Below are 23,068 nucleotides of genomic sequence, written 5' to 3'. Positions count from 1 at the left end.
CTATTGATTCATTCATATATTATAGGCCTATGTGTGTGTCATTACATTTATCTAGACAAATAGTAATAGAGTAGGCCTACAGCATATTCATAACATTGTAGCATTTCAGTTGAATGCATTCAGTTGTACAACTGACTAGGTATCCCCCTTTCCCTAATAATCCTGAATCCAACAACCAGGCTATGCATTCCTACCATCCATTATTTATTGCATGACATACTGCACGCAAGTCGTTAGTGGGTCAACAACCTCGTTAATGCATTTTTGGAGAGGAATGCAAAGTCTGCCCCGGGGGAACATTTACACACATTCACACAAGCAACAGGTAAACACATGACGTAAGGCCGTCGTCCCCTCCCTCCCTCTTCTACCCCATCCCCACCCCCACAGTCCCGCCTACTCCCCTAGCTGCTGTTGTGTCCTGCCTGGCTCCCCGCTCTGCCCTGCTCCTTCCCCGGACCCGAAGCCCGCCTCGGCTACCGAACTCCCAGTGAATGCACTAGCCAGCAACCATGACAGGCATCGCCGCCGCGTCTTTCTTCTCCAACTCCTGCAGGTTCGGGGGTTGCGGGCTCCAGTTCGAGTCTTTGGCCGAGCTAATCGTCCACATCGAGGACAATCACATCGGTGAGTCAGGGAGGGAGGGAGGGAGGGAGAGAGAGGTTGCATAGCTAGCTAGGCTAATGCTAGGCTAGAAGAATACGGTTCCATTTCATTCCGCTATGCGGAATGCCTGCCTACTACCCGTTCCGACTCGGCTCGCTGCAAATAAATGTATTAGCTATCTTTGTGTTCAGAATAAAAATGGGGAAACCAAGTTCCCTCAGATGAGTTTAGTTTTGCATTATTATTGTGTAGCGAGGGCGAAAGTTTCGCTAATTATGAAGCTAACGTTATCATAGGTGGCTAGGCTAGCCTTGTCTAGCCAGGCAGAGTTTTTGCATTGGTCGCTGTGTTTACGTTTAGGCCCGTGTTGCAATGCAGCGGAGCACCACTTGTGGATTAGAATAGGGGAATTTTCTCTCGACATTGTCACCCAATGTGCACAGCCGTTCTCACCCTGAAAATGCATACAAAATAATGTAGGTGTTAATTATAGCTAATTGATTTGACTCACAGTCACACCTAGATGACAACATGTTGCTAGGTTAGTATAGTAGCCTACCTATCAGGTATCTTTTTGCAAGTCAAAGTTGATCAAATTATTTGGTTGTTGTCAACTAAAATGTTAACAATATATATATTTTTTGCCAGTCTGTAGTCTCTCAGGTGCTTGATTTGCAACAATGAAACGATACAATGTTTCAACTCGTTGCAGATGATCACCAGACTAGACAAGTATGGTTAACTGTAGACTTGGTGTGTCTGATAGTGGGTGGAGCAACAGCGATGGGGGTGTAACATCAGCGCTCCATTATTGGTTAGACCGGCCATAGCCTGTCAGTTTAATGTTTTCATAGCAGGTTAAGAGAATTAACGTAGCAGGTTAGGAGAATGAGGTTAAGGTTAGGAAAATAGTTAGGTTTAGCTAAAATGCTCATCGTGCAACCCAATCAGCCATACAAAACGGTCCTGAGTGGCAACAAATCTGCTCAATTAGCAGATTCGCTTTCCAGACACCCACTTCTCTTGATCCTCCCACTTCTGTTGACACGCCCACTTTCAGACACTGCACATATGCAGTTACCCATGACTCACCAGAGAGGCGCTCATATCATTAGCTTGGCTGCAGGCGATATACAGTTCAGCACGTAGTTTTCAAACCTACCGCAATCCTCACAATCACATTTAGGCTACACATTTTATAATTAAATAATTCAGAGAAACTAATGAGAACAATTAAGACTCAATAGTGCGTTATGGTTATACTCCGTAGGCCTATGTAGCATTCATTCATCTTGCAACACAATATTTTCACCATATTGCACATGGCTACGAGGCCTTGGAGGTTTAATAGGCTACCAAAAATAATTTATGTGAATCACTCATCACAAAACAGCTGCGTTTAGCTGAGGAAAAGATTAGGCTAGGTTATCTCGCTTGAATAGGCCTAATTGGATTATCAGTGCTATGCGTGAAAGATCGGGCATTTAGCCTGCCAGGTCAGGCGACAACAGAGAGATTTACTTCAAAACATCACAGGGGTTCTCAGAAGAGGAAGCCGACAAATGTGTCATTTGGTCGGGTTGTCTCAGGAGCACAGATGCCCCTAAATCAGATACATTTTAAAAATCTAATGGGCATGATACAATTATTCCTTTCACGTGAGGTAGTGATAACCTAATCACATTTAGGGTTATGTATTTTGCTTCATTAGTGTCTTGAGTAGTAGGATCATCCTTGATGTCCATGTGATTCATATGAGTATGGACACTTGGAGGGATGCTGTCACAGAGGGGAATGGGAGTATGCTATTGGCCGAGGGACAGCACACCTGTTGTCTCTCACACAAAGGAGGCCAGCTATGACGGTGATGTCACCGACGGGGATGTCTATTAAAGACAGGACAGGCGTGCACAGAATCTGAGAGGTGCAGTGGGGGTTTTGGGGGAGGTGGGGCAGAGGACCTATCATCACCATCAGCTGATGAGAGAAGGGTCTGTCATCAGCTATCTATCTCAGAGAGTAGGTTAGCTGAGAGCCTAGCAATGATTAGCTCTGGTAGGCTAGGCTGAGAGCACTGAGCACACATCCACATACGCATGCATAAACACACAACACGCACAAGCACACCATCTGGTCCTCTGGCTGCTGACTTTTACCCTCTTGAGTCAGCTGAGCAGAACAGGGGTCACCAGTCTGATCAGTGGGGTCAATGAGTCGACCCTACTGCTGCATCTCTACAATGACTGACACCATTAATAACACATAATCAGATCAATACTCTCATTAGATCTGTCCACCCAGCAAGGAGTGTGTGTGTGTGTTTCTATTTGTCTTTGGTTCTTCTCCTGCTGTTTCCCCTGCAGTATATACACCATTCAATTCAAATCAAATGTTATTTGCCACATGCGCCTAATACAACAGGTACCTTACAGTGAAATGCAGTTTTAAGAAAAGAAAAAAAATAGATAAGTAAAAAATAAAAATAGCAAATAATTAAAGAGCAGACAGTAAAATAAATTAAGAGTAGAGAGGCTATATACAGGGGGTACCGGTACAGAGTCGATGTGCGGGGGCACAGGTTAGTCGAGGTCATTGAGGTAATATGTACATGTGGGTTGAGTTAAAGTGACTATGCATAGATAATAAACAGAGTAGCAGCAGCGTAAAAGAGGGGGTGGGGTGGGGGGGACAATGCATAGTCCAGGTAGCCATGATTAGCTGTTCAGGAGTCTTATGGCTTTGGGGTAGAAGCTGTTAAGAAGCCTTTTGGACCTAGACCTGGCACGCCGGTACCGCTTGCCGTGCGGTAGCAGAGAGAACAGTCTATGACTAGGGTGGCTGGAGTCTTTGACAATTTTTAGGGCCTTCCTCTGACACCACCTGGTATAGAGGTCCTGGATGGCAGGATGCTTGGCCCCAGTGATGTACTGGGCCGTACCCACTACCCTCTGTAGTGCCATGCGGTCGGAGGCCGAGCAGTTGCCATACCAGGCGGTGATGCAACCAGTCAGGATGCTCTCGATGGTGCAGCTGTATAACTTTTTGAGGATCTGAGGACCCATGCCAAATCTTTTCAGTCTCCTGAGGGGGAATAGGCTTTGTCGTGCCCTCTTCACGACTGTCTTGGTGTGTTTGGACCATCATAGTTTGTTGGTGATGTGGACACCAACGAACTTGAAGCTCTCAACCTGTTCCACTACAGCCCCGTCAATGAGAATGGGGGCGTGCTCAGTCCTCTTTTTTCCCCTTTAGTTCACAATCATTTCCTTTGTCTTGATCACGTTGTGGGAGAGGTTGTTATCCTGGCACCACACGGCCAGGTCTCTGTCTTCCTCCCTATAGGCTGTCTCATCGTTGTCGGTGATCAGGCCTACCACTCTTGTGTCGTCGGCAAACTTAATGATGGTGTTGGAGTCGTGCCTGGCCATGCAGTCATGGGTGAACAGGGAGTACAGGAGGGGACTGAGCACACACCCCTGAGGGGCCCCCGTGTTGAGGATCAGCTTAGTGATAAGCTTTGAGGGCACTATGGTGTTGAACACTTAGCTGTAGTCAATGAATAGCATTCTCACGTAGGTGTTCCTCTTGTCCAGGTGGGAAAGGGCAGTGTGGCGAGCAATAGAGATTGCATCATCTGTGGATATGTTGGGGCGATATGCAAATTGGAGTGGGTCTAGGGTTTCTGGGATAATGGTGTTGATGTGAGCCATGACCAGCCTTTCAAAGTACTTCATGGCTACAGATGTGAGTGCTATGGGTCGGTAGTCATTTAGGCAGGTTATCTTAGTGTTCTTGGGCACAGGGACTATGGTGGTCTGCTTGAAACATGTTGGTATTACAGACTCAGTCAGGGACATGTTGAAAATGTCAGTGAAGACACTTGCCAGTTGGTCAGTGCATGCTCGGAGTACACGTCCTGGTAATCCGTCTGGCCCTGTGGCCTTGTGAATGTTGACCTGCTTAAAAGTCTTACTCACATCGGCTACAGAGAACGTGAACACATAGTCATCCGGAACAGCTGATGCTCTCATGCATGCGTCAGTGTTGCTTGCCTCGAAGCGAGCATAGAAGTGATTTAGCTCGTCTGGTAGGCTTGTGTCCCTGGGCAGCTCGCGGCTGTGCTTCCCTTTGTAGTCTGTAATAGTTTGCAAGCCCTGCCACATCCGACGAGCGCCGGAGCCGGTGTAGTACAATTCAATCTTAGTCCTGTATTGACGCTTTGCCTGTTTAATGGTTCGTCGGAGGGCATAGCGGGATTTCTTATAAGCGTCCGGGTTAGAGTCCCGCTCCTTGAAAGCGGCAGCTCTACCCTTTAGCTCAGTGAGGATGTTGCCTGTAATCCATTGCTTCTTGTTGGGGTATGTACATACGGTCACTGTGGGGACGACGTCATCAATGCACTTATTGATGAAGCCAGTGACTAATGTGGTGTACTCCTCAATGCTATCGGAAGAATCCCGGAACATATTCCAGTCTGTGCTAGCAAAACAGTCCTGTAGCTTAGCATCTGCGTCATCTGACCACTTCCTTATTAACCGAGTCACTGGAGCTTCCTGCTTTAGTTTTTGCTTATAAGCAGGAATCAGGAGGATAGAGTTATGGTCAGATTTGCCAAATGGAGGGCGAGGGAGAGCTTTGTACGCATCTCTGTGTGTGGAGTAAAGGTGCTCTAGAGTTTTTTCCCCTCTGGTTGCACATTTAACATGCTGGTAGAAAGGATTTAAGTTTCCCTGCATTAAAGTCCCCGGCCACTAGGAGCGCTGCCTCTGGATGAGCGTTTTCCTGTTTGCTTATGGCCTTATACAGCTCATTGAGTGCGGTCCTAGTGCCAGCATCGGTTTGTGGTGGTAAATAGACAGCTACGAAAAATATAGATGAAAACTCTCTTGGTAAACCGTGTGGTCTACAGCTTGCCATGAGATACTCTACCTCAGGCGAGCAAAACCTAGAGACTTCCTTAGCATTAGATTTAATGCACCAGCTGTTTACAAATATACACAGACCGCCACCCCTTGTCTTACCGGAATCAGACATTCTATCCTGCTGATGTAGCGTAGATCCCGCCAGCTGTATGTTATCCATGTCGTCGTTCAGCCATGACTCTGTGAAACATAAGATATTACAGTTTTTAATGTCCCGTTGGTAGGATAACCTTGATCTTAGGTCGTCAAATTTTTTTCTTCAAATGATTGAACGTTAGCTGATAGGATTGATGGAAGAGGCTCGCCGTCGGATCCTTACAAGGCACCCGACCTACGTCCACGATATATTTGTCTCTTTCTCATGTGAATGACAGCGATTTGGGCCTTGTCGGGTGTCTGTAGAATATCCTTTGTGTCCGACACGTTGAAGAAAACATCTTCGTCCAATACGAGGTGAGTAATCGCTGTCCTGATATCCAGAATCTCTTTTTGGTCATAAGAGTCGGTGGCAGAAACATTATGTACAGAATAAATGACAAATAACGCGAAAAAACACACATAATAGTACAATTGGTTAGAGGGCCGTAAAACGGCAGCCATCTCCTCCGGCACCATCTTGTAACTACAGTACAGAAGAGGAGTATTCTCTGAATAGGCGAACAGACTCATTTAATTACTGATATCCTGGTTGTCCACCAGGGGATATTGCTGATATGCCTGGTTGTCCACCAGGGGAGATTACTGATACAGTGGGGGAAAAAGTATTTAGTCAGCCACCAATTGTGCAAGTTCTCCCACTTAAAAAGATGAGAGGCCTGTAATTTCCATCATAGGTACACGTCAACTATGACAGACAAAATGAGATTTTTTTTCTCCAGAAAATCACATTGTAGGATTTTTTATAAATTTATTTGCAAATTATGGTGGAAAATAAGTATTTGGTCAATAACAAAAGTTTCTCAATACTTTATTATATACCCTTTGTTGGCAATGACACAGGTCAAATGTTTTCTGTAAGTCTTCACAAGGTTTTCACACACTGTTGCTGGTATTTTGGCCCATTACTCCATGCAGATCTCCTCTAGAGCAGTGATGTTTTGGGGCTGTCTCTGGGCAACACGGACTTTCAACTCCCTCCAAAGATTTTCTATGGGGTTGAGATCTGGAGACTGGCTAGGCCACTCCAGGACCTTGAAATGCTTCTTACGAAGCCACTCCTTCGTTGCCCGGGCGGTGTGTTTGGGATCATTGTCATGCTGAAAGACCCAGCCACGTTTCATCTTCAATGCCCTTGCTGATGGAAGGAGGTTTTCACTCAAAATCTCACGATACATGGCCCCATTCATTCTTTCCTTTACACGGATCAGTCGTCCTGGTACCTTTGCAGAAAAACAGCCCCAAAGCATGATGTTTCCACCCCCATGCTTCACAGTAGGTATGGTGTTCTTTGGATGCAACTCAGCATTCTTTGTCCTCCAAACAGGACGAGTTGAGTTTTTACCAAAAAGTTTCATCTGACCATATGATATTCTCCCAATCCTCTTCTGGATCATCCAAATGCACTCTAGCAAACTTCAGACGGGCCTGGACATGTACTGGCTTAAGCAGGGGGACACGTCTTGCACTGCAGGATTTGAGTCCCTGGTGGCGTAGTGTGTTACTGATGGTAGGCTTTGTTACTTTGGTCCCAGCTCTCTGCAGGTCATTCACTAGGTCCCCCCGTGTGGTTCTGGGATTTTTGCTCACCGTTCTTGTGATCATTTTGACCCCACGGGGTGAGATCTTGCGTGGAGCCCCAGATCGAGGGAGATTATCAGTGGTCTTGTATGTCTTCCATTTCCTAATAATTGCTCCCACAGTTGATTTCTTCAAACCAAGCTGCTTACCTATTGCAGATTCAGTCTTCCCAGCCTGGTGCAGGTCTACAATTTTGTTTCTGGTGTCCTTTGACAGCTCTTTGGTCTTGGCCATAGTGGAGTTTGGAGTGTGACTGTTTGAGGTTGTGGACAGGTGTCTTTTATACTGATAACAAGTTCAAACAGGTGCCATTAATACAGGTAACGAGTGGAGGACAGAGGAGCCTCTTAAAGAAGAAGTTACAGGTCTGTGAGAGCCAGAAATCTTGCTTGTTTGTAGGTGACCAAATACTTATTTTCCACCATAATTTGCAAATAAATTCATAAAAGATCCTACAATGTGATTTTCTGGATTTCTTTCCCTCAATTTGTCTGTCATAGTTGACGTGTACCTATGATGAAAATTACAGGCCTCTCTCATCTTTTTAAGTGGGAGAACTTGCACAATTGGTGGCTAACTAAATACTTTTTTTCCCCACTGTATGCCTGGTTGTCCACCAGGGGTGATTACTGATATGCTTGGTTGTCCACCAGGGAGATTACTGATATGCTTTGTTGTCCAGCAGGGGAGAGCACTGATATGCCTGGTTGTTTATTTATTTTATTTATTTATTTCACCTTTATTTAACCAGGTAAGCCAGTTGAGAACAAGTTCTCATTTACAACTGCGACCTGGCCAAGATAAAGCAAAGCAGTGCGATAAAAACAACAACACAGACTTACATATGGGGTAAAACAAAACATAAAGTCAAAAATACCACAGAAAATATATATACAGTGTGTGCAAATGTAGCAAGTTATAGTGCAAAATAATTACAATTAGTATTAACACTGGAATGATAGATGTGCAAGAGATGATGTGCAAATAGAGATACTGGGGTGCAAATGAGCAAAATAAATAACAATATGGGGATGAGGTAGTTGAGTGGGCTAATTTCAGAAGGGCTGTGTACAGGTGCAGTGATCAGTAAGGTGCTCTGACAACTGATGCTTAAAGTTAGTGAGGGAGATAAGAGTCTCCGGCTTCAGAGATTTTTGCAGTTCGTTCCAGTCATTGGCAGCAGGGAACTGGAAGGAATGGCGGCCAAAGGAGGTGTTGGCTTTGGGGATGACCAGTGAGATATACCTGCTGGAGCGCATACTACGGGTGGGTGTTGCTATGGTGACCAATGAGCTAAGATAAGGCGGAGATTTGCCTAGCAGTGATTTATAGATGTCCTGGAGCCAGTGGGTTTGGCGACGAATATGTAGTGAGGACCAGCCAACAAGAGCGTACAGGTCACAGTGGTGGGTAGTATATGGGGCTTTGGTGACAAAACGGATGGCACTGTGATAGACTACATACAATTTGCTGAGTAAAGTGTTGGAGGCTAATTTGTAAATGACATCGCCGAAGTCAAGGATCGGTAGGATAGTCAGTTTTACGAGGGCATGTTTGGCAGCATGAGTGAAGGAGGCTTTGTTGCGAAATAGGAAGCAGATTCTAGATTTAACTTTGGATTGGAGATGCTTAATATGAGTTTGAAAGGAGAGTTTACAGTCTAACCAGACACCTAGGTATTTGTAGTTGTCCACATTCTCTAGGTCAGACCCATCGAGAGTAGTGATTCTAGTCAGGTGGGTGGGTGCCAGCAGCGTTCGATTGAAGAGCATGCATTTATTTTTACTAGTGTTTAAGAGCAGTTGGAGGCTATGGAAGGAGTGTTGTATGGCATTGAAGCTCGTTTGGAGGTTTGTTAACACAGTGTCCAATGAAGGGCCAGATGTATACAAAATGGTGTCGTCTGCGTAGAGGTGGATCTGAGAGTCACCAGCAGCAAGAGCGACATCATTGATATACACAGAGAAAAGAGTCGGCCCAAGAATTGAACCCTGTGGCACCCCCATAGAGACTGCCATAGGTCCAGACAACAGGCCCTTTGATTTGACACATTGAACTCTATCTGAGAAGTAGTTGGTGAACCAGGCGAGGCAGTCATTTGAGAAACCAAGGCTATTTAGTCTGCCAATAAGAATGCGGTGGTTGAGGGGGGAGGGGGGGGGGGGGGGGGGGGGCATGGGCAAGTTGCAGCGGAGGGGGCAGAGCTGGTGGCAAGCAAAATCCTTGTTGAACTTCTCGATTATTGTAGATTTATCGGTGGTGATAGTGTTTCCTAGCCTCAGTGCAGTGGGCAGCTGGGAGGAGGTGCTCTTATTCTCCATGGACTTTACAGTGTCCCAAAACTTTTTGGAGTTAGTGCTACAGGATGCAAATTTCTGTTTGAAAAAGCTAGCCTTTGCTTTCCTAACTGCTTGTGTATATTGGTTCCTAAATTCCCGGAAAAGTTGCATATCGCGTGGGCTATTCGATGCTAATGCAGTACGGCACAGGATGTTTTTGTGCAGTCAAGTCTGAGGAGAACCAGGGGCTATATCTGTTCTTAGTTCTGAATTTTTTGAATGGGGCATTCTTACTTTTAAAGAACAACCAGCCATCCTCTACTGACGGAATGAGATCGATATCCATCCAGGATACCTGGGCCAGGTCAATTAGGAAGGCCTGCTCGCTAAAGTGTTTTAGGGAGCGTTTGACAGTGGTCGTTTGACCGCGGACCCGTTACGGACGCAGGCAATAAGGCAGTGAACCAGAGATCCTGGTTGAAGACAGCGGAGGTGTATTTAGAGGGTAAATTAGTCAGGATGATATTTACATTTTACATTTTTAAATTTTTGTCATTTAGTAGACACTCTTATCCAGAGCGACTTACAGTTAGTGAGTGCATACATTTTATTTTTCATACTGGCCCCCCGTGGGATATCTATGAGGGTGCCCATGTTTACAGATTTAGGGTTGTACCTGGTAGGTTCCATGATAATTTGTGTGAGATTAAGGGCATCTAGTTTGGATTGTAGGATGGCCGGGGTGTTAAGCATATCCCAGTTTAGGTTACCAAGCAGTACGAACTCTGAGGATAGATGGGGGGCAATCAATTCACATATGGTGTCCAGGGCACAGCTGGGGGCTGATGGGGGTCTGTAGCAAGCGGCAACAGTGAGAGACTTATTTCTGGAAAGGTGGATTTTTAGAAGTAGGAGCTCAAACTGTTTGGGCACCAGGGGAGATTACTGATATGCCTGGTTGTCCACCAGGGGAGATTACTGATATGCCTGGTTGTCCACCAGGGGAGATTACTGATATGCCTGGTGGTCCACCAGGGGAGATTACTGATATGCCTGGTTGTTCACCAGGGGAGATTACTGATATGCCTGGTTGTCCACCAGGGGATATTCTCATTTGGGCAAACGTCCATCCTCTCCTCGACTCCTCCGTCCTCCTCTGTGACCCAGAAACTGATAAGTGGTTGAGTGGCTGAGGAGAGTGTGAATTCATTAGTAGGTGAACAAAGGCGTCTGCTCCCCTCCTCCATGACCTACTTCAGCAGAGGATGCACAACAGTATCCGCCTGGCAGGTAGCGCGGAAGTGTTTTAAAATCCGCCACACCCCATTTGAATCAGCTGTTGTTTTCTCGAAGGAGAAAGGCATACACACATTTTAAAACGATACACGACTTATCATTTCATCTATACAATTTGTTGCACAACTAGCTAAATTTGTTTTTATCACTTTACACATTTATTTGGGGATTCCACTCCTGTAAACGTCATTTCAAATCAACGTTTATTTGTCATATTCTTGGTAAACAACAGGTGTAGATTAACAAGGAAATGCTTACTTACGGGCCCTTCCCAACAATGCAGAGAGACAAATAATAACACGAGAAGTAATGAGTAATGATAACTTGGCTATATACACCAGGAACGAGTCGATGTGCAGGGGTACAAGGTAATTAAGGTAGATATGTACAAATAGGTAGGGATAAAGTGACGAGGCAACAGGATAGATAATAAACAGTATTAAGTATTATAATTACTACATATTGTATTATATTACTACATATTAGTATTATTATGTAGTAATACAGTTTTGATATCTTCACTATTATTCTACAATGTAAAAATAATAGTAAAGAAAAACCCTTGAATGAGTAGATGTGTCCATACCTTTGACTGGTAGTTTAAGTATTCAGACCGTTTACTCAGTACTTTTTTGAAGCACCTTTGGCAGCGATTACAGCCTCAAGTCTTCTTGGGTATGCTGCTACAAGCTTGGCACACCTGTATTTGTGGAGTTTCTCCCATTCTTCTCTGCAGATCCTCTCAAGCTCTGTCAAGTTGGATGGGGAGCGTCGCTTCACAGCTATTTTCATGTCTCTCCAGAGATGTTCGATCAGGTTCAAGTCCGGCCTCTGGCTGGGCCACCCAAGGACATTCATAGTCCAGCGTTGTCTTGTCTGTGTGCTTAGGGTCGTTGTGATGCTACAAGCTTGGCAAACCTGTATTTGGGGAGTTTCTCCCATTCTTCTCTGCAGATCCTCTCAAACTCTGTCAAGTTGGATGGGGAGCGTTGCTTCACAGCTATTTTCAGGTCTCTCCAGAGATGTTCGATCGGGTTCAAGTCCGGACTCTGGCTGGGCCACTCAAGGACATTCAGAGATGTGTCCTGAAGGGTCATTGTCCTGTTGGAAGGTGAACCTTCGCCCCAGTCTGAGGTCCTGAGCACTCTGGAGCAGGTTTTTTTATCAAGGATCTCTCTGTACTTTGCTCCGTTCATCTTTCCCTCGATTCTGACTAGTCTCCCAGTCCCTGCCGCTGAAAAACATCTCCACAGCATGATGCTGCCACCACCATGCTTCACCGTAGGGATGGTGCCAGGTTTCCTCCAGACGTGACACTTGGCATTCAGGCCAAAGAGGTATATCTTGGTTTCATCAGAACAGAGAATCTTATTTCTCATGGTCTGAGTCCTTTAGGTGCCTTTTGGCAAACTCCAAGCGGGCTGTCATGTGCTTTTTACTGAGGAGTGGCTTCCATCTGGACACTCTACCATAAAGGCCTGATTGGTGGAGTTCTGCAAAGATGGTTGTCCTTCTGTAAGATTATCCCATCTCAACAAAGGAACTCTGGAGCTCTTTCAGTGACCATCAGGTTTGTGGTCACGTCCCTGACCAAGGCCCTTCTCCCCCGATTGCTCAGTTTGGCCGAGCGGCCAGCTCTAGGAAGAGTCTTGGTGGTTCCAAACTTCTTCCATTTAAGAATGATGGAGGCAACTGTGTAGTTGGAGACCTTCAATGCTGCAGAAATCTTTTTGTACCCTTCCCCAGATCTGTGCCTTGACACAATCCTGTCTCTGAGCTCTACGGACAATTCCTTTGACCTCATGGCTTGATTTTTGTTCTGACATGCACTGTCAACTGTGGGACCTTTATATAGAAAGGTGTGTGCCTTTTCAAAATCATGTCCAATCAATTGAATGTACCACAGGTGGACTCCAATCAAATTGTAGAAACATCTCAAGGATGATCAATGGAAACAGGATGCACCTGAGCTCAATTTCGAGTCTCATAGCAAAGGGTCTGAATACTTATGTAAATAAGATATTTAAGTTTTTTATTTTAAATACATTTGTAAAAAAAAAAAAAAAAAAGGGGGGGGGGTCTGAATACTTTCCGAATGCTCTGTATATATTGTGAATCGCCGAGAAATGTGAAAAAATAGAGACATGATTTTTTGGCCATATCGCCCAGCCTTAGTGAAAAAAGGATCAATGCACATCGTCCGGGTCGCTATTTGGTTAACTATTTAGCAGTCTTATGGCTTGGGGGTATAAGCTGTTCAAGGTACTGTTGGCTCCAGACTTGGTGCATCGTTACCGTGTTGCCGTGCGGTAGCAGAGAGAACAGTCTATAACTTGGGTGGCTGGAGTCTTTGAACATTTTAGGGCCTTCCTCTGACAACACCTGGTATAGAGGTCCTGGATGGCAGGGAGCTCGGCCCCAGTGATGTACTGTGCCGTACACTCTAACCTTTGTAGCGCCTTGCAGTCAGTTGCCAAGCAGTTGCCATACCAAGCGGTGATGCAGCCAGTCAGGATGCTCTCAATAGTGCAGCTGTGGAACTTTTTGAGGATCTGAGTGCCCATACCAAATCTTTTCAGCCTCTTGAGGGGGAAGAGGCGTTGCCGTGCCTTCTTCACGGCTATGTTGGTGTGTGTGGAGGCACCTAAAGGACCCCGACCATGATAATTCCTTAGTGCTCATCGTTGCCGGTGATCAGGCAAACCACTGTAGTGTCATCAGCAAACTTAATGATGGTGTTGGTGTCATGCGCACAGTCGTGGGTGAACAGGGAGTACAGGAGGGGACTAAGCACGCACTCCTGATGGGCCCCTGTGTTGATGGTCAGCGTGGCGAATGTGTTGCTGCCTGCCCTCACCAACTGGGGGCGGCCCGTCAGGAAGTCCAGGATCCAGTTGCAGATGGAGGTGTTCAGTCCCAAGGTCCTGAGCTTAGTGATGAGCTTTGAGGGCACTATGGTGTTGAATGCTGAGCTGTAGTCAATGACAGCATTCTCAATAGGGATGTGACAAATATAACCTTTTTCATAATGTTTAACCAGCCATTTTAAAATTATATATATTTTCCATTAAAACGCTAATACAAATTCATAACATTCCATGTGAATTCACAATGCAGATGGTCTACATCGAGCTTCCCGTGGAGAGAGAAAATGGTATAATTGCTGCTTTTCACAAGAGTGGCGCGTGTAGCTTGTTGTCGTCCAATCACAAGTCATCAAACCGGCGCTAGGCTACAGTAATAGAGCTAGAGTCTCCGAGTGGCTAGCTGTTAGGAGATATCTAGGCTAATCAATGGAAGATGGAATTACAATGACTGAACTAAAGGTTAAATGACAAGGACAGGCTACAACACCAAGAGCCAAAAGATAGGCTGCTACTTAATAATCGGAATGGAGTTGTTGTTATTTACTGTAGGATTTGGAAGGGGACAAAGCGCATAATGCATGTTATGTAACTAGTCTCAATTAGCCTAGCTGGCTAGCTAGCTAGCTAGCTTAACTAGTATCTCTGGGTTTGATGCAGACCAAACAGATACTATTTAATCAGATGAGATGGTAAATAACTAGCAATAAGTTAGTCTACCAGCGCGAGTTGACTTGGTTGCTATCTCTCGTCCCCTCCCTGCTCCCCTTATCACTCACATTTTAGCTCTGCTTAGAGCCTCTTGTGCTCCCTTGTGCATTACAGCTCCGGTTAATAAATTATCAAAAAATAATAATAATTCTCCTCCTACTAACATTACTGCATTGTTCCGTTTGGTATTTGTTTAATTTTAGTTTTCCCTTTATGATGATGATTGGGACCTTTTTTAGTGGTAGTTTTGTACTGGGATTTTAATTTTGTGGAAAAGAACAAACATAGTTTTTTGGTTAATGTTAAGGATCCCAAATGTCTTTTTTAACGTTTAAACGTTCACACCCCTAATTCTCACAGATGTTCCTCTTGTCCAGGTGGGAGAGGGCAGTGTGGAGTGCAATAGAGATTGCGTCATCTGTGGATCTGTTGGGGTGGTATGCGAATTGGAATGGATCCAGAGTGCTGGGATTATGGTGTTTTCAAAGCATTTCATGGCTACAGATTTGAGTGCTATGGGGCGATAGTCATTTAGACAAGTTTCCTTGGCGTTCTTGGCCACAGGGACTATGGTGGTCTGCTTGAAACGTAGGTATTACAGACTGGGTCAGCTGGTGCTCTCATGCATGGTTCAGTGTTGTTTGCCTCGAAGTGAGCATAGAAGTCATTTAGCTCATCTGGTAGGCTTGCGTCACTGGGCAGCTCGTGGCTGGGTTTCTTTTTGTAATCCGTGATAGTTTGCAAGCCCTGCCATATCCGACGAGCGTCAAGAGCCGGCGTAGTAGGATTCGGTCTTAGTCCTATATTGAACAGGGCCTAAAACTAACTTTTTTGTATACCAGCCACTGTGGCAGGTGGATTAAAAATATAACCAGCTACTCCGATTTTTCTACCAGCAATGTGGTCAATTGCTCGATTTAATTTAATATTCTGTATTTTAACAAAAATATCAGACAATGTTTAGCTGCCCCTTTAAGGTTAACTTGGTAACAGGGACACTGGAGTCATCACGTGTGCTTGTGATAATGTCACTAGTAGAGGCCAACAATGTCTATTTTTGCTAGCAGTGGGAGAAAACTCAAACATTGAAAAGCAACCTAGCTTGTGAACAAAACAATTTACATAGACAAGAAATACGAGGACAAAATCTCCCTTTAGTAGACATTGGAGTAAATTATACCAACTTTTATGTCTGTGCCCATTGCTTCTAAAAATGAATCTTTCAGCACTGACAGTGCTCACATCTCAAATCAAAATCAAATCAAATTGTATTTGTCACATACACGTGTTTAGCAGATGTTATAGCGGGTGTAGCGAAATGCTTGTGCTTCTAGCTCCGACAGTGCAGTAATATCTAACAAGTAATATCTAACAATTTCACAACATATACCCAATACACACAAAACTAGTAAGGAATGGAATTTAAGAAAATATACATATATGGACAAGCAATGACCGAGCGGCATGGACTCGGATACAGTAGAATATTATAGAATAGAATGCAGTATATACACATGAGATGAGTAGTGCAAGGTATGTAAACATTTATTAAAGTGGCTAGTGTTCCATTTCTTAAAGTGGCCAGTGATTTCAATAGGCAGCAGCAGCCTCTAATGTGCTAGTGATGGCTATTTAACAGTCTGATGACCTTGAGATAGAAGCTGTTTTTCATTCTCTCGGTCCCAGCTTTGATGCACCTGTACTGACCTTGCCTTCTGGATGATAGCGGGGTGAACAGGCAGTGGCTCGGGTGGTTGGATGTCCTTAATGATCTTTTTGGCCTTCCTGTGACATTGGGTGCTGTATGTGTCTTGGAGGGCGGGTAGTTTGCCCCCGGTAATGCGTTCGGCAGACCGCACCACCCTCTGGAGAGCCCTGCGGTTGCGGGTGGTGCAGTTGCCGTACCAGGCGGTGATACAGCCCGACAGGATGCTCTCAATTGTGCATCTGTAAAGGTTTGTGAGGGTTTTGGGTGCCAAGCCGAATTTCTTCAGCCTCCTGAGGTTGAAATAATAATAATAATATGCCATTTCGCAGACGCTTTTATCCAAAGACGCTTTTATGACTTATGTGTGCATACATTTTTACGTATGGGTGGTCCCGGGGATCGAACCCACTACCCTGGCGTTACAAGCGCCATGCTCTACCAATTGAGCTACAGAGTGGTGAAGAGGCTCTGTTGTGCCTTCTTCACCACACTGTCCGCGTGGGTGGAGCATTTCAGTTTGTCGGTGATGTGTATGCCAAGGAACTTGAAGCTTTCCACCATCTCCACTGCGGTCCCGTCGCCCCCCACACAGGCAGTGTTGCTGCGCGAGGTGGGATAGCTATAACGTTAGGATTCAGATTTATTTGTGCATTACCAGATATGAAACAAAACGGCAGAAATACTTTGAAAACAGATATTGCAGCATTTATTTAGCTATAAATCACAACTCACACTTGTGTCCATACTTTACTATTTTTATTAAATGCTCACACTGTAGAGCCAGAAGTGTGACCACGTGCCAACGTGGCTGGTGAATTACATATTCTTACCCACCAATGCCAAAATGTACCCACGTTTGGCAGGTTGCGGATGATCATTTTAGGCCCTCGTATTGAAGCTTAGCCTGTTTGATGGCTCGTCAGAGGTCGTAATGGGATTTTTTTATAAGTGCCCGGATTAGTGTCCCACTCCTTGAAAGCAGCAGCTCTAGGATAGAGTTATGGTTGATTTGCCAAAGGGAGGGCGAGGGAGAGCCTTGTAAGCGTTTGTGTGTGGAGTAAAGGTGATCTAGAGTTTTGTTGCCTCTAGTTGCACAGGTGACATGCTGGTAAAAATGAGGTAAAACGGATTTCAGTTTCCCTGCATTAAAATCACAGACCACAAGAAGCGCCACCATGTTCCTGTTTACTTATGGCCCTATAAAGCTTGTTGGTCTTAGTGACAGCATCGGTTTGTGGTGTTAAATAGACAGTTACGAAAAATATATTCTTGGTAAATAGTATGGCCTGCAGCTTATCATGAGGTATTCTAACTCAGGCGAGTAAAAACCTGAGGCTTCCTTAACATTAAAGATTGCACACCAGCTGTTGTTAACAAAGATACACACCCCTCCCCCCTTCATCTTGCCTGAGGCTGCCATCCGTTCTTGACGATGCATATGAAAAACCAGCGAGATGTGTATATATACCACATTGCCAACAGTATGTGGACACCTGGTCGTCGAACATCTCATTCCAAAATCATGGGCATTAATATGGAGTTCATCCCCTTTGCTGCTATAACAGCCTCCAGTCTTCTGGGAAGGCTTTCCACTAGATGTTGGAACATTGCTGCGGGGACTTGCTTCCATTCAGCCACAAGAGCATTAGTGAGGTTGGGTACTGATGTTGGGCGATTAGGCCTGGCTCGCGGTCGGCGTTCCAATTCATCCCTAAGGTGTTCGATGGGGTTGAAGTCAGGGCTCTGTGCAGGCCAGTCAAGTTCTTCCACACCGATCTCGACAAACCATTTCTGTATGGACCTTGCTTTGTGCATGGGGGCATTGTCATGCTGAAACAGGAAAGGGCCTTCCCCAAACTGTTGCCACAAAGTTGGAAGCACAGAATCGTCTAGAACAGAGGACCCCAAGGAAGAGTAGCTGCTGCTTTTGCAACAGCTAATGGGGATCCTAATAAAATACCAAATACCAAACTCTTACCCTACGAGGTCCAGAGCCTGCTGGTGTTCTGTTCTACCTAATAATTAATTGCACATACCTGGTGTCCCAGGTCTAAATCAGTCCCTGATTAGAAGGGAACAATGAAAAAATGCAGTGGAACTGGCTTCGAGCTCCAGAGTTTAGTTTGAGGGGTCGTGAATGTCATTGTATGCTGTAGTGTTAAGATTTCCCTTCACTGGAACTAAGGGGCCTAGCCCGAACCATGAAAAACAGCCCCAGACCATTATTCCTCCTCCACCAAACTTTACAGTTGGCACTATGCATTCGGGCAGGTAGCGTTCTGCTGGCTTCCACCAAACCCATATTTGTCCGTCGGACTGCCAGATGTTGAAGCGTGATTCATCACTCCAGAGAATGCGTTTCCACTGCTCCAGAGACAATGGCGGCAATGTTTACACCACTCCAGCCCACGCTTGGCATTGCGCATGGTGATCTTAGGCTTGTGTGCGGCTGCTCGGCCATGGAAACCCATTTCATGACGCTCCCTACGAACAGTTCTTGTGCTGACATTGCTTCCAGAGGCAGTTTGGAACACGGTAGTGAGTGTTGCAACCGAGGACAGACAATTTTTACGTGCTTCAGCACTCGGCGGTCCCGTTCTGTGAACTTGTGTGGGCTACCACTTCGCGCATTGTTGCTCCTAGACGTTTCCACTTCACAATAACAGCACTTGCAGTTGACCGGGGCAGATCCAGCAGGGTAGAAATTTGACGAACTGACTTGTTGGAAAGGTGGCATCCTATGACGGTGCCACGTTGAAAGTCCATGAGCTCTTCAGTACGGGCCATTCTACTGCCAATGTTTCACTATGGAGATTGCATGGCGGTGTGCTCAGTTTTTATACACCTGTCAGCAACGGGTGTGGCTGAAATAGCCAAATCCACTCATTTGAAGGGTTGTCCACATACTTATCCATGTCCTTTTTCAGCCACGACTCCAAGGAACATAGAATATTACAGTTCTTCAGGTCCCGTTGATAGCATAGTATGGAACGGAGCTCGTCCAGTTTGTTCTGTAGTGACTACTTTGGCTGATAGACCGGAGGGTAGAGGAGGTTTATTTGCTCGCCAACGTAGTCTCATCAGGGTTCCGGCTCGTCTGCCTCTTGTTTCGTCACTTACTCTTTCGAGTCCCGCCTGATGACGCGAGAGTGGAGGAGAATCTCATTTCATACAAGTGCATTCGTTTCCATGTTTCCTCTTCTCGCCGCTGTTCCTCGATTACCTTTGACCTTTTTCAAAAAGAGGCGAGAAAACCAATTGAGATTCTCCCTAGGACTCAGACACGTTCAGCTGCAGGAAGCGTGAACTGCATATTTAGAGATACAGCGCTGCCCTCTAGAGTCAGAGAATGGAATAGTATGCTGTTCATAATCCACTGTAACTCCAGTACTATTGATAGGGGTTATTTAGCGGCATCATGCAAGGTTGTGTTGCAGTATTTTGAAATGGAACTCCATCATCAATATTAACGGTACATCCTCAAAGTAGACTTGATTTCAAAGTGCCATCCCACCATAGACATGACGTGTATAGGAGAAATGATCTTCTGCAGACGTTCAGTGGCCCTCCAGGACTCTGTGTGTACCTGCATGTGTTGGTGAGTGTTTCTGAGGCAGAGGTTTGTCCTGTATGTAGGCTACATGTATGATCGTGTCTCTAAGTTAGATAGGTCTCTCTGTCTGTCCCTCTGTGTGTGTGTATGAGTGAAGTCAGAGAAGAGGAATGTAGTGATGTCATCCTTGGCTAGCTGTGTGCCAGACTGACAGTGTTCTGTTGTCTTTACCTGAACAAGTAAATACCTGCCTCTAACCTGAAACCACCCCTTCCCCTGTCCTACCAGTCCTACCTTGTTACAACACTGTATATTGCCATACTATGACATTTGAAATGTCTCTATTCCTTTGGAACTTTTGTGAGTGTAATCTTTATTTTTGATTGTTTATTAAATGTTTGTTTATGATCTATTTCACTTGCTTTGGCAATGTAAACATACGTTTCCCATGCCAATAAAGCCCTTTGAATTGAGTTGAACTGAGAGGGGAAGAAAGAGGAGTGGAAGAGTATGAGGGAGAGGGGAATAGAGAGAGAGAAGCAGAGACACCATTCATCAATAGTACTTCCCAAATTGGTAAATATTGCCAGTACAACTTGTCTCAGTTACTGCTGTATATTGTAAACTGTGGTCCTCTGTAGCTCAGCTGGTAGAGCACGGCGCTTGTAACGCCAAGGTAGTGGGTTCGATCCCCGGGACCACCCATACACAAAAAAAATGTATGCACGCATGACTGTAAGTCGCTTTGGATAAAAGCGTCTGCTAAATGGTATATTATTATTATTATTATAAACTAAAGCTTGTTGTGTGTATGAGAGCCTGCTAATATAATGGAATGATGGTATAGGCCCTGCATATCCATCTATGACCAGAAGGTGTCAGTATAGCACTGTGTTTTTTCACTGTTCTGTTGAGCACTTACTGACTACTGCACCATTTGCTGTTCCTGTTCACAACTTTGGAGTGTTTCTCTGTAGTTGAAAGAGGCTTCATTTCCTGTGTTGTGTTTTTTTTCTTAACTACATTTTTGAAGTATGCCTATGTGGTCTTGTGTGATTACGTTCTGTGTGTAGGATGTGAAAGCCTTGACTCCACTACAGCATAGCTCACTAATAAGCCAGTCATGTCAACTTAGTCATGTCAACCCAGTCAGTGTTAGATCAGTGATTTAATCCAGGACAAGAAGGGAGGTAAGGAGGGAGGGAGAAAGGAAGGGTGCACTGTATAAGTATTTGAACAGGGTCCATGTTTGTGTTTGTTGTTGATACCTCTCTGCCCTCAATGCTGAGGTGGGACAAGACACGGAAGGAGTGTGTGTGGGTTGGTTTTTCTATCATTGTGGGGACCTGAAATCCCCCAAATTCCCCACAAGGATAGTAAAACATGGAAAATTCTGAGGACAAAGGCTATTTTAAACTTAGGGGTTAGGGTTAGGGTTAGAATTAGGGTAAATGGTTTGGGTTAGGGTTATGGTAAGGGTTAAGGTTTAGGGTTAGGGAAAATAGGATTTTGAATGGACATTTATTTTAGGTCCTCACGAGGGTAGAATAACGTAGTGTGTGTGTGTGTGTGTGTGTGTGTGTGTGTGTATGCTCCAAATGACCTGTTTGGGCGTAAAGAGGCAATTAGTGTGTCCCAGAATGGAAAATACACCACCCCAATACATGTACACACACACACACTCACACTCACTCACACCCTCGGAAGTCGCAGTGCCGGAGCGCCTCACTATGCACTGGGAAGTGTAATTATATAGGGATGTACCCCCCTCTCCCCTCCCACTCTTTCCCCACTCTCCTCCTTTTCTCTCTCTTCCCTCTCTCTCTCCATCCGGTGGCCTGCTGCTTCAGAAACACATTAAAACACTCTCTGTGGCTTAATTAGCAGTCTGGAAAACAAGACCCGCATTCTTGGCCTGCTTTGACACACCCGCTAGAGAGCGAGAGCCACACACACACACACACACACACACACACACACACACACACACACACACACACACACACTGGTGTGGCCTTATCTTTGACCAGTAGGAGGCAGTAGTGTTGGTCAGAAAAGCGAGGTTGTGTTGAAATGAGTAGAGTTCTGTTTGATGTAGCTGATTTAATGACAGGAACGCTAATTTGGAGTATATTTATGACTCCCTTGTGCCCCCAACTTACACTCTTATAGACAGTCGGATACACACACACACAAACACACACGCTCACACACACTGTCTTTAGGAGAGAACTAGACCAGTGACTGCTATGACACAAAATATGAGTTATGATAGAACTAACAGACCTGTGTGTGTGTGTGCGCATTTGCCCTATGTGGGTGCCCCTTCTTGTTACGGTGGTGGTATCAGGAGTGTACTTGCTTCCTGTCCTGCTAGGTGAACGGAAGCCATAAAGTTGGGGAACATTTATTGCTCTCCCTCTCAGCACCTGGTTTACATAATCCTCCCCTTCCCCCATTCAGAGGAATGGAAGCTATTGGTTAGCATTGTTGTATGCTAGCTACATGCTAACCATTATTAAACATACTCAAATCAAATCAAATCTGCAGTATATCGTTAGCATGTGGTTAGCATTGGGGAGCTTGACACAAAGATGGCAAACAAATGAAGAGAGTTAATTTAGGCCATTTACCATTGGAAAAAAAGGTCAATTCTGGTCTACTTAACTGGGTGTGTCTCCCATTGACACCAATTCAATAGCAGCTGGGTATGTTCTACTTAGGTCATTGACTTTAATTAAACCAGAAAAAAACAGTGAGTGGGGTGTCTCGCTTTCTCTTCCATCTCTGCTTGACATACTTTTTATTTTATTTTTTTAACCTTTATTTTAACAGGAAAAACATATTGAGACCTAAGTCTCTTTTACGAATGTGCCCTGTATATACAACATAAATATACACATTATACCCAAACATATACGTATGCTAGCTACATGCTAACCATACTGAAACATTTACATTTTAGCCATTTAGCAGACACTCTTATCCAGAGCAACTTACAGGAGCAATTGGGGTTAAGTGTCTGTTGTATGCTAGCTACATGCTAACCATACTGAAACATACTGCAGTATGTCGTTAGCATGTGTTTGGCATTGGGGAGCTCAGTGTTTCCTCTGCAGTCATTTATCTGTGGCTCTGAACCACGGCCAAAAAATATGTAACATGAAAAAATATTTCTGTCGAGGCGGTCTTTGAAGATGCAAGAACAGTCCACATTTACTTGTCCTCTGCAACCAAAACAAGTAATGAATAGAAAAATCTGACTACTCATATTAGAATAGTTGATCTATTTACCTAGTCGGCTTGTTGTTGTGTGTTCTACAGCCTGGTCACCTGTGATACAAGTCAGTATTCGACGTCCATCCATGTCTGAGGACATCGGGAGATGATGT

General features: G+C 44.9%; 1 protein-coding gene across 1 annotated transcript in view; it reads left to right on the top strand.

The window, feature by feature from the left end:
* The first annotated feature begins 419 nt into the window (after positions 1-419).
* Positions 420-23,068, top strand: part of LOC311132812 (juxtaposed with another zinc finger protein 1) — a 45,187-nt gene continuing 22,538 nt past the window's right edge. The window contains exon 1 of the mRNA XM_084166155.1: positions 420-627. Within this exon, the coding sequence (XP_084022281.1) occupies positions 513-627 (115 nt within the window). The 5' untranslated portion in view covers positions 420-512. The remainder of the gene's footprint in view (positions 628-23,068) is intronic.

This window comes from Coregonus lavaretus, assembly GCF_964263955.1.
Source record: "Coregonus lavaretus genome assembly, chromosome: 7".
NCBI classification, from domain to species: Eukaryota; Metazoa; Chordata; class Actinopteri; order Salmoniformes; family Salmonidae; genus Coregonus; species Coregonus lavaretus.
The sequence above is the reverse complement of the archived record's forward strand: the minus strand, read 5'-3'. Positions and strand labels throughout refer to the sequence as shown.